This window comes from Furipterus horrens, unplaced genomic scaffold (assembly GCF_987537825.1).
Source record: "Furipterus horrens unplaced genomic scaffold, mFurHor1.1.pri manual_scaffold_10, whole genome shotgun sequence".
Taxonomy (NCBI): domain Eukaryota; kingdom Metazoa; phylum Chordata; class Mammalia; order Chiroptera; family Furipteridae; genus Furipterus; species Furipterus horrens.
This window is the reverse complement of record NW_028327180.1, coordinates 66,098,260-66,115,705: the sequence shown is the minus strand read 5'-3', so window position 1 is coordinate 66,115,705 and position 17,446 is coordinate 66,098,260. Positions and strand designations below refer to the sequence as shown.

Here is a 17,446-nt window from a genome sequence, read left to right as displayed (position 1 = left end):
TAAAGAATGAAATGTTGCTATTTGTAGCAACATGGATTGGCTTTGAGAGCATTATGATAACTGAAATAAGTGTGAATGAGAAAGACAAATATGTATAGTCTCGCTTATATGTAGAATCTAAAAAAATTGAACCCATAAATACACAGAACAGATAAGCGGTTTCCTGGAGATGGTAGTGGGAGGTGAGATAAATGGGTGAAGTGGGTCAGAAGATACAAACTTCCAGTAGTGAAATAAGTCATTCGTATGTAATAAACAGCATGGTGATTCTAGTTAATACTACTGTAGTGTATATTTGAAAGTTGCTAAAAGAGTAGATCTTAAAAGATCTCTTCAGAAGAAAAAAAAATTTTAAATATGCATAGTGATGGGTGTTAACTAGACTTATTATGGAGATCACTTCCCAATATATGTAAATACTGAATCATTGTGTTGTACACCTGAAACTAATATATGCCAGTTGTATCTCAATTTTTATTTATTTATTTATTTATTTATTTATTTTTACTGTGTGATTGCCTCTCATGCCTCCCCAACTGGGGACCTGACGTGCAATCTAATTATGTACCCTGACTGGGAATCGAACCAGTGACACTTGGTTCGCAGGCTGACGCTCAATCCACTGAGCCACAGCAGCCAGGGCTCAATTTTTAAATATAGTGCAGAAAATCACTTTGGCTTTATGGAGAAAGAAATTCATGGTGAATCCAGAATTTTGATTTGACTCTCTGAGTGGTGAGATGCCAAAGAGTCGTGGAATTGTATTGGGTTGGCCAAAAAGTTTGTTTGTTTTTTTCTGAAAGATGGTTCTAGTAGCGCTTAGTTGTCTTTAGCTTCATTTGATACAATTTTGTTAGATTGTATTGTAACAGCCATTGTATCAGCATGCATTAAAAAAACAACAACATCAAAATTGGGGCATTTTTGTGTAGCCAATTTAATATTGAAGATGGAAGAAAATAAGCAACATTTTCAACAAATTATGCTTTATTATTTCAAGAAAGGTAAAAACACAACTGAAATGCAAAAAAAGATTTGTGTAGTGTTATCGAGACGGTGCTGTGACTGATTGAACATGTCGAAAGTGGCTTACGAAGTTTCACTCTGGAGATTTCTCGCTGGATGATGCTCCATGGTTGGGTGGACCAGTTGAAGTTGATAGAGATCAACTTGAGACATTAATTGAGAACAATCAATGTTATACCACAAGAGAGATAGCTGATATACTCAAAATATCCAAATTAATAAAGTTATTGGTGAAAATGAAAAACGTGTATTTTATTTTATGGAAAAAACTAAATGAACTTTTTGGCCAACCCAATAGATGGTCAAACAGACAGTTGAAATCTAAGGGTAGTTGCAAAAATGATATGCATGTCTTTGAATTTATACTGCAGAACTGATAGGCTGACATTGATTGATTAATCTGTACTCTTTTGAATACTTCATTTTTTAAATCTTCACTCGAGGATATGTTTATTGATTTTAGAGAGAGGGAGGATGGGGGAAAGTGAGAGAGCAAGAGCCTGAGGTGGGGAGACAGAGAAAGAGAGAAGCATCAGTGTGAGAGAGACATCGATTGGTAGCCTCCTGTAGGCTCCCTTACTAGGGATCAAACCTGAAACCTAGGTATGCACCCTTACTGGGGATTGAACCCGAACCTTTTGGTGGATGGGAGGACTCTCCAACCAACACAGCCACTGGCCAAGGCTCTTTTGATTTCTTTTTAGAAAATATTTATTGAGGTTTTACTCTGTGCTTGATAGTGTTCTACTGAATTGCAGCGTGTGATCTCTACTCTTTTTTTTTTAAATTTATTTATTGTTTTTTCTATTACAGTTGTGCCACTTTTTCCACCATAGTTCTCCCCCCACCCACCCCTTTTCTCACAGTCAATCCCCACCCCATTGTCCATGCCCAGGGGTCATTCATACTAGTTCCTTGACTAGACCCTTTCCCTTCTCTCCCCTCTTCACTCCTTCCCTCTCCCCCCTGAGCAAAATAGAACCAGAGGCAAGTAAACAGGGAGCAGACTGACAGTGACCTGTACTCTTCATCTTAATTAATGCCATTCATTGTCTGTTTCTTTAGCATTCTTCTTTAGCATTCTTTTTTCTTTATCTTATCTTAAACCGCCTTGCCTCATGCTATTTTTTTTTTTAACCCACCCTGTCTACCCATTCTGGAATGGGGCTTCATTAGTCTCATTAGTTTTTTCTGGGGATGTTTGCTTTTTTCCCTTAGGTTTTTTTCTTTGCCTGCAAACATTCACAATGACTTTCCCCAACACAAACAGAATATCCTCTTACTTTCTCCTTCACGTCTGTGTTCTTCCATCATTTTTTGTTTGTCTCTTTTCTCTTTGTCACTGTCAGTTTTCCTTCTCATTGTCTATTGGTGTCACCCAGTCTGTCTGTCTCTCAGTATCTCCCAGGCTCTCTTCAGTGTTGCTTCCCAGTCTATCTCTTGTCTTCCTCCATTTTTCTTAGTCTCCTCTCTGTGTCTCAACAGTCATCTGTCTCCTGACTCTGATCTCATACCAAGCACTCATTCCTCAGTCCTCTGAAGTTTTCCTGTAAGTGTTACAGAACCCCTGGGCTGCTCCAATTGAAAACAAACCCACGGGCTCTTTAGTTAGGGGCCCAATTGCCCTCCTCCAGAATTATAACTCTCAATACCAGAGTTCAGTGAAAAGAAAAAGAGTTGTTTATTTAACAGTTATATAGATTTAGTTATTTGTGGATTTCTGTTGTTAAGTCTTATGTTCTTTAAAACACCCATAAACACATATCCTTGCCTCCCCCCCTACTAAACCAGGCCAGTCTTAGGAAGGTCAGAAACACCATTTCCCTACTTTCCAAACACAGTTCAGCTTTACCAGCAGCTGCCAATCACTCAATTCTGATTGGGGAGGTCCTTTCTGTGTTATGGGGTCCACCAGCTTTTAATCCAGAACCTCGTGGATTCTCAGCCTCCTTATAAACTGCCTTCTTCCTGCAAACTGCATGGATCTCCTCTCCTTTTCAAAACCACATGGCGAGAGCCTCTTAAAGCAGCCTGGAGACCCCTTCTCCAAGCCACATGGAGGGAGCACATGAGAACGAGAGAGAGCTAAACTGTCAGCAGCTGCTTATATATCCCTGACTGCGTCATCTGCAGTGGGTGTTGCAAACAGTTCTGACCATTACTTAGGCTCTCTCTGCTTTTTCCATACCATCCCCTGATTCAAGACCCCTCCCATCTACCTGAGGCCTTGAAGCATCCAAGCCATTTTGCATAAGAAAGACACTAGCCACCAGCCTCAGGCATGTGGAGGGATTCTGAAAGCTGCTTCCTTCTCCTCATCCCCCAGCCGCAAACTCTGGGGATTTTTGGACTCCCCTGTTTCTGTAACATAAGCTTACTTCTTTAAACTTTTCTCTGGACTTACTCAACAGTGACTAGAAATCACTCCAGACTCACTCGTTTTGTATGTCCTCTTCCTACTTGCCATCTTCCTAGATGGTTATCCTCCTTCGGGGTTCATCTTACTAGAATTCTATGAATTCTTTCTGATATCTTTTAGGCATATTTCTTTTCTCCATCAGAATTCTCATAATCTTTTGCTAATAGTCTTTCATAGACTTTATATTATAGCTATAGTTGTGTATTTGTTTTGATTTTTATTTATTGATTTTTTCAATCATATAACATGTTATATACAACTTAAGTTTTCGAAAAGTCGAACAAAAAAAATATGTTGAAAATTCACGTGAAAGGATTTTATAAATTAAGAAATACTGTGTATGTGTTGGTTATTTATTTGAATTTCAGTTGTGAAACTGAATCTGGAACATGGAATATAGCATGGTTGTGTGTCCAGGTTAAAAAATATTTTTCCCCCATTCCTGCCTTTCTCCCACACTTCTCCTCTTCTAAATAATTCAGTCCTAAACCCATTAGATAGGGCTGAACACTGATGTCAGTTGATGGAGGCTTGGTGGATCAGAGCAGAGTATCAGAGCCCAGGTAGGTTGAGGAGGGCATCTTCATAAGATTTTGACTAACACAGGTTATCAGCACCCAAGTAGGATGAGGAGTACATTTACCCTGGGTATCATCCATGCAGGTGAGGGAGTAACAAGAGTAATGAGATACTGGTTTCATACAAGGGAGTTGATTAAATATATGTTTAGGACACTGAGAGCCATGTTTTTTCTCAATGTTAGATTACATAGTTGTAAGTAAGGGGAGAAAACGAGAAGAACCCTGTGGATTGGAATTGGAAATACTGGGATGTACTTACGTTTATATATATATATGTGTGTGTAGACACACATCAGAGAAGGAAAACTCTGATTCCAAAAAACCTCCGCTGCCTTGCGGCATACCTCTTCAGGGGAAAGGCTAAGGGAGTAAACCCCGACAGAAAATCCGGAGCCGGAGTCCCTAAGGCGGTTTGACGTTGTAGTCAACACCGGCAACTCCTGCAGCGCACCTGAAGCCAAGCTGTATTGACTCCGTCTTTCCCTTGGACCCTTCAGCTGCGAAGAGAGGGGGGGTCTGCTGCATGGGCAACAGCAGACCCTCCATATCATCCTGCCCAGGCTCTGTAGCTTCAGCTCCACTGGAGAGGACACTCCAGCGTCATCGCAAGATGTCGATTCAACACGGGAGGAGACAGATACCGTGTCACTCCTGAGTCAGACTGCACAACCATTCTCGGCGGTGCAGATAGACTCTTAAGAAGCTACACCATCGTCTCTCGAGACGGACGGCTGCCGACGGCCGACGAGACACACATACACTCTCTAGTTCTGTCCTCTGAGAGGGCTTTGGAACAATGAGACCCCAATATAACAGGCATACCTAGCATCTAGAACTTGTCTAAAATTCCATTCTCCGCTGAAAGGAACCAGGACTACTTGCAGAACTGACTAGGCCTTGGACTGGGGCAGGGAAAGAAAAGGTAAGCCTGGAACTTCTTGTGTTAAAAGTTTAAAGAATGATGGCAAAGAGCATAGAAACCAGCTTGGAGGAGCTCTCACTTGAAGGGATAAAATCAGGAAAACTTAAGCATAAAAACAAATAATGATAGCAGATTACAACTCGTTGATTAATATAGGGAACCAGAAGTGATAGAAATGAATAAATTGAAAGTTTGATGAGAAACAGTGTATTTGTAGCATATAAATAGCATATAGTTTTATAATCCCCATGACCAAAAAATATTAATTACAAAGGAGGAAAATGTGTCTTTACAATGAAGATGTCAGTAGGCATAATCATATCATCAATATCAAGAATATTGTCACTGTTGAAGAAATCAAGATCATATGCTTCATAATAAGATTCAGTGAAAAGCACACTGTTACTCCTGGGATATTACATTCTAGGATATATAGCCTGAATCTTACAAGGAAATATCAAAAAAATTCAGTCTGCAAAATAACTGCATTATAATCTATCTTGAAAAGTTTCAAAAAGTTAAAGAGACTGAGAAACTTTTACATTGAAAGGAGGCTAAAAAGATATAACAAATGAATGCAATGAAGGATTGTAAACTAGATCTTTCTGCAGGACCTTATTAAACAACTGGCCAAATTTTAATGGAGTCTGAGAATTAGATGGTTAGAATGTATCAATAATGATTGCTGAATTTTTGGTAGTATTGTAGTTATATGGGGGAATGTCCTTCTTTGTACGATATACGTATCGAAGTATTCAGAGTTGTGTCAGGTTGTGAACTTAACTCATTTGGTTCAGAAAAAATATATATTTGAATTGAACTTGCAACTTATTAGTGACTGAAAACGTAGAAAAATAATGAAGATTAGAATCCATTTATAAAAAGTCCTTTTTAAAAGAAAGTGATGTTTATAACTTATTACACTGGGGAACACAATTTTCATTGAGTTAGATCTGACACTTGTTTTTGACTAACTTTTGACATCTGAATCCAAAACTGACCCCAGTTTTTCTCTATCACGTCAACTTTTTAAGGTATAGGATACCCTCCCTTTGTTCCCCAAATCATACAAAATGTACATATAAAGGAAAATAAAGAAAAAAATACCTGAATATACTCTTTATTTAGAGATATTTTATTCATATTAAGGCTGTATATTGTTACTGTAAGTCAAATTGTGTACAAGTAGTAAAGTTCTGTTACCAAACATACATATTAAGGTATATTATCTTTTCAAACGACAGGCTAGGAAATGCCAAAGTGAGATATTTGAAACAGTCTCCTTCAGTTGGCAGAGCTTTAACAAAGTGCTTCATGAGACCCAGTTTTATGTGCAGAGGTGGGAATATAATGTGGCTCATGTAGAATGTTTGGATCACCAGGTTTGAGGTCAGACCTTGGAGGCTAATTCGACTCCACCCAATGCTTCTCACGAGCTCTGTTGTCCCACATACACAGAAAACCGGGATACTTGGTGTATCTGTATTGCTGGCCAAGAAGGAAGCAGACCATTTTAAGGTCCAGTTGTGCTTGTGATATTGCAACAGATCAATGACTCTATGTCCTCATATCCTTCACAAAAACAAACCGAATGTCCAATTGGGACTGCACCAAATAAATTGCCATTGTGGAGGAGGACACACTTCAAGCTCTGCTTTGAGCTATCGATGAATAGTCACCATTCAGTTGCATTCTAGATTGGAATTCCCAATTCCTCCCTTAAACCATGTATGTTTTGGCAATACACAAAGCCACTGTCACTTCAAAAGTACTGCAGAAATGCACTTTCTGGACTTCCGGCCAAGATGGAGGCTTAGACGGACGCGCTAGGTCTCCCTCTACAACTAGAGAGGAATACAACTACTTCAAAACAAAGGATAACTAGAAATTCCAGAAAATAAAACTACACGGAAGTCCAACATATGAAGTTATAAACCAGCGGCGCTCTTTGGGCAGGTAGGACGAGAGAAAGGGGGCGGAGCTGTTTGCGGTCGCACCTGGGACAGCGGCGGGGAGAACAACCCCGGCTGCAGTCGAACACCCGGCAGATCGCGAACCCAACGCTGGGGAAAGCAGCCACCACATCGCCTTGAACAGTGAGGCCCAGGGGGCAGGAGGACGGATCCCGGTCTCCTAGCGGAACAACTGTGTGAATCCATCTTGGACCCCCGCCCCCAAAGAAAGCGCCACAGGGCTGCGAAATAGGTCGCGGACAGGCGCCGGTCGCTGGATTGTGACGCGTACACAGGCACTGCCCCCTACAGCCGGCCCAAGAAAACAAAACGCATCTGTCAAAATGAGGCAGACAACTATAGAAATCCCGGTGGCACAGCTCACCAGGCAACAGATGGAGAACCTGACAGATGAACAGATAAGAAACCTGTCAGATGATCAGTTCTGGGCCATTGTTATCAGGTGGCTTACAGAATTCACAAAAGATTTGGAAAAAGATGAGAAAGAAGCGAAAAACACTCATAACGAAAGGAACAAAACCACATACGAGACAGATGGTGAGGAAATAAAATCCAGAGTTCATTTCAACAAACCGGAATATGGAGAAGGAACAAGCAGTCAAACAATGCAGCGAGAGGAAATGGGAAGCAACGATGAGAGGATCAGAAACCTCTGGGACAGCTATAAAAGGCCCAACATAAGAATCATTGGTTTGCCAGAGAGCGAGGAAGATGAACTAGAACTTGAAAAATTGAGTGAAAATATAATAAAGGAGAACTTCCCAGACTTGGGGAAGGAAGTGGACTTACAGGTCCAGGAAGCACAGAGAGTTCCAAAAAAACTGGACCCAGGGAGAACCACTCCAAGACACATTATAATCAAAATGTCAAAAATTAAAGATAAAGAGAGAATCTTAAAGGCAGCAAGAGAGAAGAAAAGAATTATGTACAAAGGGGTCCCAATTAGACTATCAGCTGACTTCTCAAGGGAGACCCTGCAGGCAAGAAGGGACTGGCAAGAAATATTCAAAGTAATGAAAATCCAAAACCTACAACCACGAATACTCTATCCAGCAAAATTGTCATTCGGAGTAGAAGGACAGAGAAGGTGTTTCCAGGACAGGATAAAACTGAAGGAGTTCATTAGATCCAAACCACTGTTATATGAGATGTTAAAGGGACTGGTTTAGAAAAAGGAGGATCAAGACAATGAAATCTAAAATGAAAACTGCATCACAAGAAACAACAGAAGCTAGGGAATTGAAACAAAGGCTAACTAAACAGGCAACGAGATTGGAAAAAGAACTATAGATACGGGGAAGATATTGGGGGAAGGTCAACAGGGAGGGGGAATGGGGAGAGGGAGGGAGATGATATAGGAATTAAGGATCATGGTAGGAGGGAATGGAATAGACAGAGAGAGGTTGAGAAGAACTGTATGCACAACTAATGGACATGATCTAAAAGGGGGGGACAACTGGAGGGAGGGGGGCCACCGGGTGGAGGGGAGCAGAGGGAAGGGAAATTGGGACAAATGTAATATTATAATCAATAAAACACATTAAAAAAAAAAAAAAAAGAAATGCACTTTCTCTTGATCGAAAGTAGGACACCTTCACTCCTTTTTCAGGCAAGTTTTTCTCCTGCAGCGTTGATACTAGGAGTTCTGAAGCCTTTTTGGATAGTCCCAAATCTCGTACCAAATCATTCAGCTCATGTTGATCAAATCCCTTACGAACTGAGTCATCTTCAGTTTCAAAATCTTCATCGTTGCTGTCACTTAGTTCTTCACCGTACTCGTGTTTTTCGAAAGAGGGTAGTTCAATGAAAACTGGCACTGGGATTTCAGCTGAATGAGGCACTGGGTGTATAGCTGATGGTAGACTAGGATACTCCGTTTTACATTATTTTTCTTGTTCTATCCTGACGTTTTCACTATACAAAAGTAACAGTCGCTTGAATGATCTCTAGGCTCTCGCCAAACCATAGGTATACCAAATAACAGTTGATCACGTGTTCCCTTCGTCCACATCTGTAAACTCTCGACACACTGCTTGCACACCTTGTGAGGGGCCCAAGACTTATCTTGATCACCAAGTTTTACTTTAAAATATGCAAAATATTCTTGCCTGACAAATGCGCTGATGTTTGTCCTTTGACTGGGAATGGTGAAACTGCCACAGATATAACAAAACGATTCAGGGTTGTTTAGGCACTTACGATGAGAAGTAGCAGAGGCAGATACGATCTGAAGGAAAGGGAATAAGTACGTATGTAAATAAAAAAATAAATTCTGCTAACTCCTTGTAAACAGACAAGAACTTGGACCGCACTTCGGAATACAATTCACTATATAGAGCAGCACACAACCTCTCACCACACTGTCTCATGTGCAACTGAATAGCCTAGACAAGAATGAACCTATTGCTGGTCTCCAAGGTCGTCCCCCTCCACTCCCCACTCAAGGGAGGTTTGCTCTCAGCCAATAGGAGAGCACTAGTGCGTCCCTGGATCCAGTCTTGATCCAGCCTAGAATGGTTGCATTAAGATAAGTTGTACAGAAAAAACTTGATGTGTTAGAAGAAAACTAACTGCAGTTTTGAAATCAGCGTGCCTATTTAAGTCTAAAACAGCTGAAAAATCGAACTCAACAAGAATTATGTTAAAAATTGTTCCCCTGTGTTATGCTTAAGTAGGGTGTTGTTAGTGTTTGTGGATTAAAAATATTGTATCATTTTCTTTAGGAATAAAAGTTAAAAAGTAAGACAAAAAAAACAAACTCTTTTTGCCCTACAGTTGTGCTCCTAGAAGGCCTATGTCTATCTGAGGTTGCTGACTGCCCCCTGTCTCCTCACTAACCCATCTTCCACTAGAGTTGCTTGGTTTCCAAAAAAACCATCACTTCAAAGTAGAGAGAGGAGACATTAGGCGACTGGGAAGTTGGTAGGAGAAGGTTGAGAGTGTGTGTGCAAGTGTGTATGTGTGTGTGCACGTGTGTGTGTGCTTTTATGTATACCTCTGTGTGTGCTTTTTATGCTTCAGTTTGGGACAGATGTATGTTTGTTTGTTTTTTCTTCCTCAATCAAGTTGCTTCTTGTTTCAGAGCTTGAATATACAGTTCCCTCAGCATGGAATGTCTTCCTGGCCCTACCCATCTTCCTCTTTCACTGTAACTCCTATGCTTTTTTTTTTTTTTTTTTTTTTTGGTAGTCACAGTGTAAATGATCAAGGGAGGAACTTCCTTGATCTCCTTTGACTATATTAAGTCCTCTCTCTTGGATAATTCATTTAAACATCGCTGTTCTTTGACTTCTCATTTGTAAAATGGGGATAATAATAGTACCTACCTGGTAGAGTTGTTGTGAGGAATAAAAGTAAAATATATGTAAAACAGAATAAATAGTACCTGACCAGAAAGTAAGTACCTATGAGTTAGCTGAGTTGATATCACTATTATTACTTTTTAAAAACATATTTGAAGTATATATCTCATTTTATATATTTATCTAATTATTTGTTAAACATCTCTTCCCAATTAGATTGTTAGTTCCATGAGGAAAAGGACTGTGTCTCTTTTATTCACCCTTGTTCCCTAGTGCTCGGTACACGTGGCACTCAGATGCTTTTGTTAACAGATAAATTAGTGATTTGCTGTAGTGGGTCTTTCAGGCCAACTGGATGTTGATTCTACATATATTACAGGTTTATTAGCTCTTGTAACTTTGGTGAAGTGACTTAACTTCTCTGGACTTCAGGTTTCTCATTAGAAAATGGAGTTGTAATATCTACCACACTGAGTATTACAGAAAATATGCTTAAAGGCCTAGCATTTTGTTGGTGATCAATAAGTTTTTTTTAAAGTATATTTTATTGAATATGTTGTTACAGTTGTCCTAATTTCATTTCCCTTTGCTCCCCTCCTCCCAGTACCCCCTTTTCCTCCAGCAATCCCACCCCTCTTAGTTCATGTCAATAGGTAGTACATATAAATTCTTTGGCTGTACCCTTTCCTATATTATTCTTAACTTCCCCTGTCTATTTTATGCTTCCTAGTCCTTGCACCATTTCCCCATTTCTCCCCTTCCCTCTACCAGCTGATAACCCTCCAAATGATCTCTGTACCTATGATTCTGTTCCTATTCTGGTTGTTTGCTTAGTTTGTTTTTGGTTTTATTTTTAGATTCTGTTGTTGATAGTTGTGAGTTTGTTGTCATTGATCAATAAGTCTTAAAGTTATTAAGATGTGGCCAACAATGCCAATACTGAAAATACCAATATTTTAAGTGAGTATATAAATGAAACATTATAAAAGAAATATCTAATGAAGTTCCTGACTCCAGAGTAGGCATTCAATTATGTTAGCCCCCACTTGAACTTTTTTCTAATAATATTTATAACTATAAATCAGTAAGCACATGCTAGTTTTAGGTACTGTGTAGGGCACTTTATATATTTCTTTATGTATAAGTATATAATGAGAGACACACGCAAATGCATACATACCCCTTGAAATGTTACAAATAACTTTCCTATTAGGTAGGGTTTTTCTTCCCATTAAACAGATAAGGCTTAGAGCAGTCAAATAACTTGACTAAGGAGTCAGGGTTTAAATTCAGTCTATTTTGTTTGAAAGCCCTTGTTTTTACTTTATCACACTCTCTCTTTACATTAGTTAGAGATGATTTGGAATTACAAGATGCTCTCTTTTACAATGCCTTTGGTCTTTCAAAAATTGTGATGTCAGTCACATTACTTCCTCTGAAAAGCTTTCTGAGGTTTGTTTCATGGAAGAGTGATAAAGCACTGGAATGCCTTCAGGAGGAGTATCACAGACCTTAGTGGATTGCAACTTTGGTAGTTTTGAGCAGTGAAAGCTCAAGATCTGTTGGGGAGGGAGAGGAGAGCACAAGGACTAAAGGAAAATAGAAATACGTTCTTTTCCCATACTAGACTGCACAATCTTCTGGTCCTAAGGTTAGCTCTTACTAAAAATTTAATTGGTGTAATACATTTTTATTTCAAAAGATTAAATTTATTATGTATGTACATATGAGGTCTGTCCAGAAGGTACCCAGCCATGTAATATGAAAAATAGAGGCATTTACTTTTATTGAAGAAGATAAAATAAACATTGTACACAGGACAGTGATACCTCAGTTCCCTTCAAAGTAGGCACTTTGGGACCTCACATACTTCTCCCAATCACCATCAGCTTCCCCATTGTATTTTCCTGAATCTCATCATGGTCTGAAATCTCTTCCTTTTCAAAGGTGATTTTAGTTTTGCAAAAAGCCAGAAGTTGCAGAGCACCAAATCTGGGCTGTAGGGGGACTGAGTCACCTGGGTGATTTGATGTTTTACCAAAAAACTTTGCACAAGATGTGATGCATGAATGGGTGCATTGTTGTGCTGAAGCTGCCAATCACCAGTTGCCCGTAGCTGCAGCCTTTTGAATCATGAGAATAGTTTCCACGGAGGAATGTTTGACCTTAATGCAAAATTTGATGTAGATTTGTTGCTCTACTAGCTCATTCATTTTGAATGCAATAGCCACACAGTACACATGCTCACTCAATGGTGTCTACTGTCCCCACTGACTAGTACAGTGAGGTCATCATTGTTAGTGTGTGCGCGCATTCCAGTCCACTCTCCTTGGCTGCTAGGTTACATTGATGTCATGCAAGCCGTGCTCCTTATATTAACAATGGTTGGACTTATTCAGGACAGATCTCAAATAGTAAAATATAAAACTTTCATTTGCATGTCTTCTTCCACCCCTGCAGCTCTCCCCAGAAGTTGTTTTCTAGAAAATGTTGCTATGTTCACTTGTGGTGGGTGTATTATATTTAAATGAATTAATAAGTATTTTTAAATTTCTCACTTTTAATTTCTAATATGGGAGAATATTAGTAGACATAATTCACATAAACAAAAAGTTTTTGGAGCCCTCAATTAATTTTTAAAGGCAAAAAGGGGTTTTGAGACCAAATAATTGGAAAAGTGCTGCAGTGTATTTGTTAAGTCACCAGTAATGAACATTGTGTAGATCATAGTAATATAGAAAAAGCCCCATAATGTTGGTGAGAAAAGTACAATATAGTCTTCACAAGTATTTTGGTTATGAGATGAAGAACAGAAAACACTGTTGAAAGAATATGATAAAGTGCAAATAATCATTATATTAAGGTTAAAGTATTGTTAATTATTTCATTCTTGATTTTTTCAAAGGTTTTTATGCTGTAATTAAATTTGTGTATGGTTAAAAATCAGTTAAAATATCAATGGGGATTATATCTCTATTTCAGAAACTCTGTAGTGATGCTCAAGTTAAAGTCTTTGGGAAATGCTGCCAACTGAAACCTGGAGGAGACAGTTCTTCCTCTTTAGATAGTTCTATTACTTCATCTACTGATGTAAAAGAACAGTGTCCTAAGTACCAGGTAAGAACACTGACGTCATTTATTTACCCATTCATTGATAAATATATTTTTTTGTTTTCTTTTTTCATTTTTAAAAAATATACTTTATTGATTAATGCTGTTTCACTTGTCCCAATTTCTTTTCCCTTTGTTCCTCTCCACGCAGTGACTCTCCTCCCTCTAGGTGTCCCCCCCACTTAGTCCATGCCCATTAGTTGTGCATATAGCTCCTCTCAACATCTTCCTATCTCCTCCACTCCCTCCTACTATGCTTCTTAATTCCTGTACCATCTCCCTCCCTTTCCCCCTTCTCCCTTTCCAGCTGACCTCCCCTCAGTATGTTCCCCATACCTATAATTCTTTTCCCACTCTCATTGCCTACTTAGTTTGGCTTTGTTTTGGTTCCCTAGCTTCTGTTGTTGGATGTTGTGATACAGTTTTCATTTAAATGTTCATAGGTTTGATCCTCTTTCTCCTGAACAAGTCCCTTTTACATTTCATAGAACAGTGGTTTGGATCTGATGAACTCCTTCAGTTTTACTTTGTCCTGGAAGCACTTTCTCTGCCTGTCTATTCTGAATGACAGTTTCGCTGGATAGAGTAATTGTGGTTGTAGGTTTTTGCTTTTCATTATTTTGAATATTTCTTGCCATTCCCTTCTTGCCTGCAGAGTTTCTTTTGAGAAATCAGCTGATAGTCTTATTGGGACCCCTTTATACGTAATTCTCTTCTTCTCTGTTGCTGCTTTTAAGATTCTCTCCTTATCCTTAATTTTTGACATTTTGATTGTAATGTGTCTTGGTGTGGTTTTCCCTGGTTCCAGTTTTTTTGGAACTCTCTGTGCTTCCTGGACCTTCATTGTTGGTTCTTTGTGGATTTTTCTTTATTTCACTTAGTGTAGCCTTCATTTCTTCCCTTATGCTTTTGCCATATTCAGTGAGTTCTCTTGTTACGGCTACATAGGCGAGATTGAACACTCTGAAGTGGTGTATAAAGTTAAGCAAAGGATTTTTAATGATGGCCAGGAGTTGGGCAGACCCTGATCTGGTCTCTAACATGCTCCAACCTACAATGGAGTCTAAACGCTGGGTTTTTATACTGGTGCAGTCTCTTTGTTTCTTCTTTGGCGGGAAACAGCCTTAGGAAGAGGGGGCTGGGTAGGACTGCAGGAATGTCTTGGCAGTAACAAGAACAGAAATTTGCAAGGCTTTAAGGTTATCTTCGGCGGCAGCATAGCTTTTCAGCCAGGGACGAACTCCCTGTGAAGCAATTTATTTTCAAAGGGCTAGACATTCTGCAAAGCACAACCTTCACAAATGTTATAAACCAGACACAAGCAAGCAAATGGGAGGTGATAGAGGCTGAGGTGCTTTTAGCTTGTAAATCACTAATTGCTATAACACTCCTTCTTACATTCCTTTTTCCAAGGCCTTTTAGCAAGTCCTTGCTACTTCTTACAAAGAACATTTAAAGCCCTTACATACTTACATATTGAAACTTTTTACAGGGAATATTTGGTGCCCCTACAGTCTGAGCCTTCTTATCACCAGTGTTTTGAACTCTGCATCTAATATGTTGGCTATCTCCATTTCATTTAGTTCTTTTTCTGGAGTTTTGTTCTGTTCTTTCGTTTGGGCCATATTTCTTTTTCTCCTCAATTTGGCAGCCCTGTATTTGTTTCTGTGTACTAGGTAGAACTGCTTTGACTCCCTGTCTAGTGTACCTACAAAGTTGTATAGGGTGGAGACTTAGGTATTTGTCAGGGCATGGCAACCTGCTTTACCACTTTATAGGTCTCTGTGTGGGGGAGGGGCTGGAGGGGGGACAATGCTGCTGCCTGGCTGCTGGGAGGCTTGCTTGGCGCTTGCCCTATTTTTGGTTACTTCACTCCCTTCCTGGCACCCTTCTAGCTGTTGCCCTGGTGGTGCATCCTAGAGTGCATGGGTTTGTGTGCATTCTAGGACCATGTGGGCCCTTTAAATGGTCTCTCCAGCAGTCTCTTAAGCTGCCCCAACCCTCACTGGTTTTTATAGCCAGAAGTTATGAGGCTTTATTTGCCCAGTGCTGGAACCCTGGACTGCACAGTCTGGCCTAGGATCGCTCACTCTCAAGGTGTCCCTCCCGATTTTTATCCACTGCACATGAATGTGGGACCACATGCTCCACCCTCCGCAGGTGCTGCCTTGCCACTGCCACACCATTTCTTCTGCCCCAGCTCCCTGTCTCTGCCCCTCCTACCTGTCTGGGTGAATATGGCTTCTTTATACCCTTGGTTGCCAGATTTCTATACGGCCATACAGTTCGATTTCTGGCAGTTTTGGATGCTTTTTGTTTTGAGGTTAGTTGTGATCCTTTTTATGGTTGTGTGAAGAGGTGAAATGAAGTGTGTCTACCTATGCCTCCATATTGACCAGAAGTCCCCTGTGCTGCTTTCTTTAAAGACAGTAGGAAGGGATCATGAGTCCCCAAAGCAGGTAGCTTCTAAAAGTGGTAAACCTGGGTCTTATAAAGATTCCTTTCCATCAAGAGATGCAGAAACATTTTTCCCCCAATGCAAATGAAAATGTTTCTCGAGCACTTTCAGCTTCTTCCCTGCTTTTTCCCCCAGACACTAGAGTAGGTGGCCAGTGTGGACTTTTTCCCAGAGATGAGAAGTAGAGATGTGTACTTTATCAGGAGTGGGTGTACTTCGCACTGCCCCCAACCTACCCCCCCACCCCGCCTCCCTTTCCTGAGAATGTCTTTTTTAAAGAAAGGTGACAAAAATGTCAGTTTATAGATTTTTTTTAAACCCAAGATAGTAAATAAGCAAAAGAGTCACATTATAAAAGAAAAATTGTATTCAGTTGTATTCCTTGACCTCCACTTATAAAATATGGGTCCTTATCACTTTATAGTTACCATCAGAAGAATCTTTTAAGTAACTTTTTAAAAATTTCAAATTCTTGATTTTCCACACTGGAATGGTTTTAGTGAAATTTGTGAATAATCATCATTTACTGTCTTAGTTATTAATGTCATCTTCCTCAGCAATTGTGTTACTGTATAATTGTATCAGCTAAGAATTGTTTTGGGACACCCTCAAAAACAGTGACTTAAGCAAATTAGGGATTATTTTCCTTACATGACAAGAGGTATGGAGGTAGGTATGGTATACTGGCTTCAAGATAACCAGGGCTTTCTTATCTCTCTGCCTAGACAGAATTAATGTGTACTTGTTGCCTTATGGTCCTAATATGGCGTCTTCATCTCCAGCAACTTCCATTTATGTCTCATTGACTAGTCCTGTGTTGAATGCATATAAGTGGATAGTTCTGAAACCTGCTATTCTAGCCATTAGTTTAACCCTTTGAATATAGAAACCAACCTTAAATCTTCTATTTATAAAGGTAGCTCTGTAATGTAGTTTTTCTCAGGTAGGCACATTGCTGCCCTGAAACAAATAGGGCTTCAAACTATAAGGAATAAGATATTTGGTAGATAATCTGTGATAGTTAACACAGTGACTAAATAGTAACCAAATTGATGAGTTCAATTTTAACCTTTTTTGACTCCCATGAAGACAGTTAAGGAATAATAGAAAGGAGTAACTTTTTGATCAGTTCTTTCTTTTTGTTTTTCTTTCTTTTTTTAGCATTTTATTGAATTTGTTGGGATGACTTTTGTTAATATATAGGATTCAGGTATACAGTTCATCTGTATATTGTACTATGTACTTAACATCCTAATTCAAGTTTCCATCACCATATATCCCCCCTTTACCTTCTTCTACCTCCCGGCACCCCACCTTGATCAATTCTTTGAAAACAAGGCATTATAATGTTTCAAATAAGTTTTTTTTTTTAATACAAAATATATCCACATTACTCCTATTTTGCACAAGAGAGTGGTAGAAATTATTTTATAAGTTCTGTGAATTCTGTTTCTTATTATCTGTCCTAGAGAAACATTGCATATGCATATGATGTAGTTAATAATGCTCATTTGAGCATTATTTGTAATAGCAAAAACCTAGAAGTGAACTAAGTACCCATTTGTAAAGGGAGCTTGCTAGACAAACTGTTATTTTCATATAGTAAAATGCTGGGCAGCTCTTAAAAGAAATCGATGTGTAACAACATGGTTAG

General features: G+C 39.3%; 1 protein-coding gene across 2 annotated transcripts in view; it reads left to right on the top strand.

Moving 5' to 3' along the window:
* The window catches only part of FNIP1 (folliculin interacting protein 1), a 134,966-nt gene that overhangs the window by 54,183 nt on the left and 63,337 nt on the right, over positions 1-17,446 (top strand). For both annotated transcript variants that reach the window (XM_090288012.1, XM_090288011.1), the window contains exon 3: positions 13,206-13,340. In XM_090288012.1, coding sequence (XP_090144138.1) covers positions 13,206-13,340 — 135 coding nt within the window. The remainder of the gene's footprint in view (positions 1-13,205; positions 13,341-17,446) is intronic.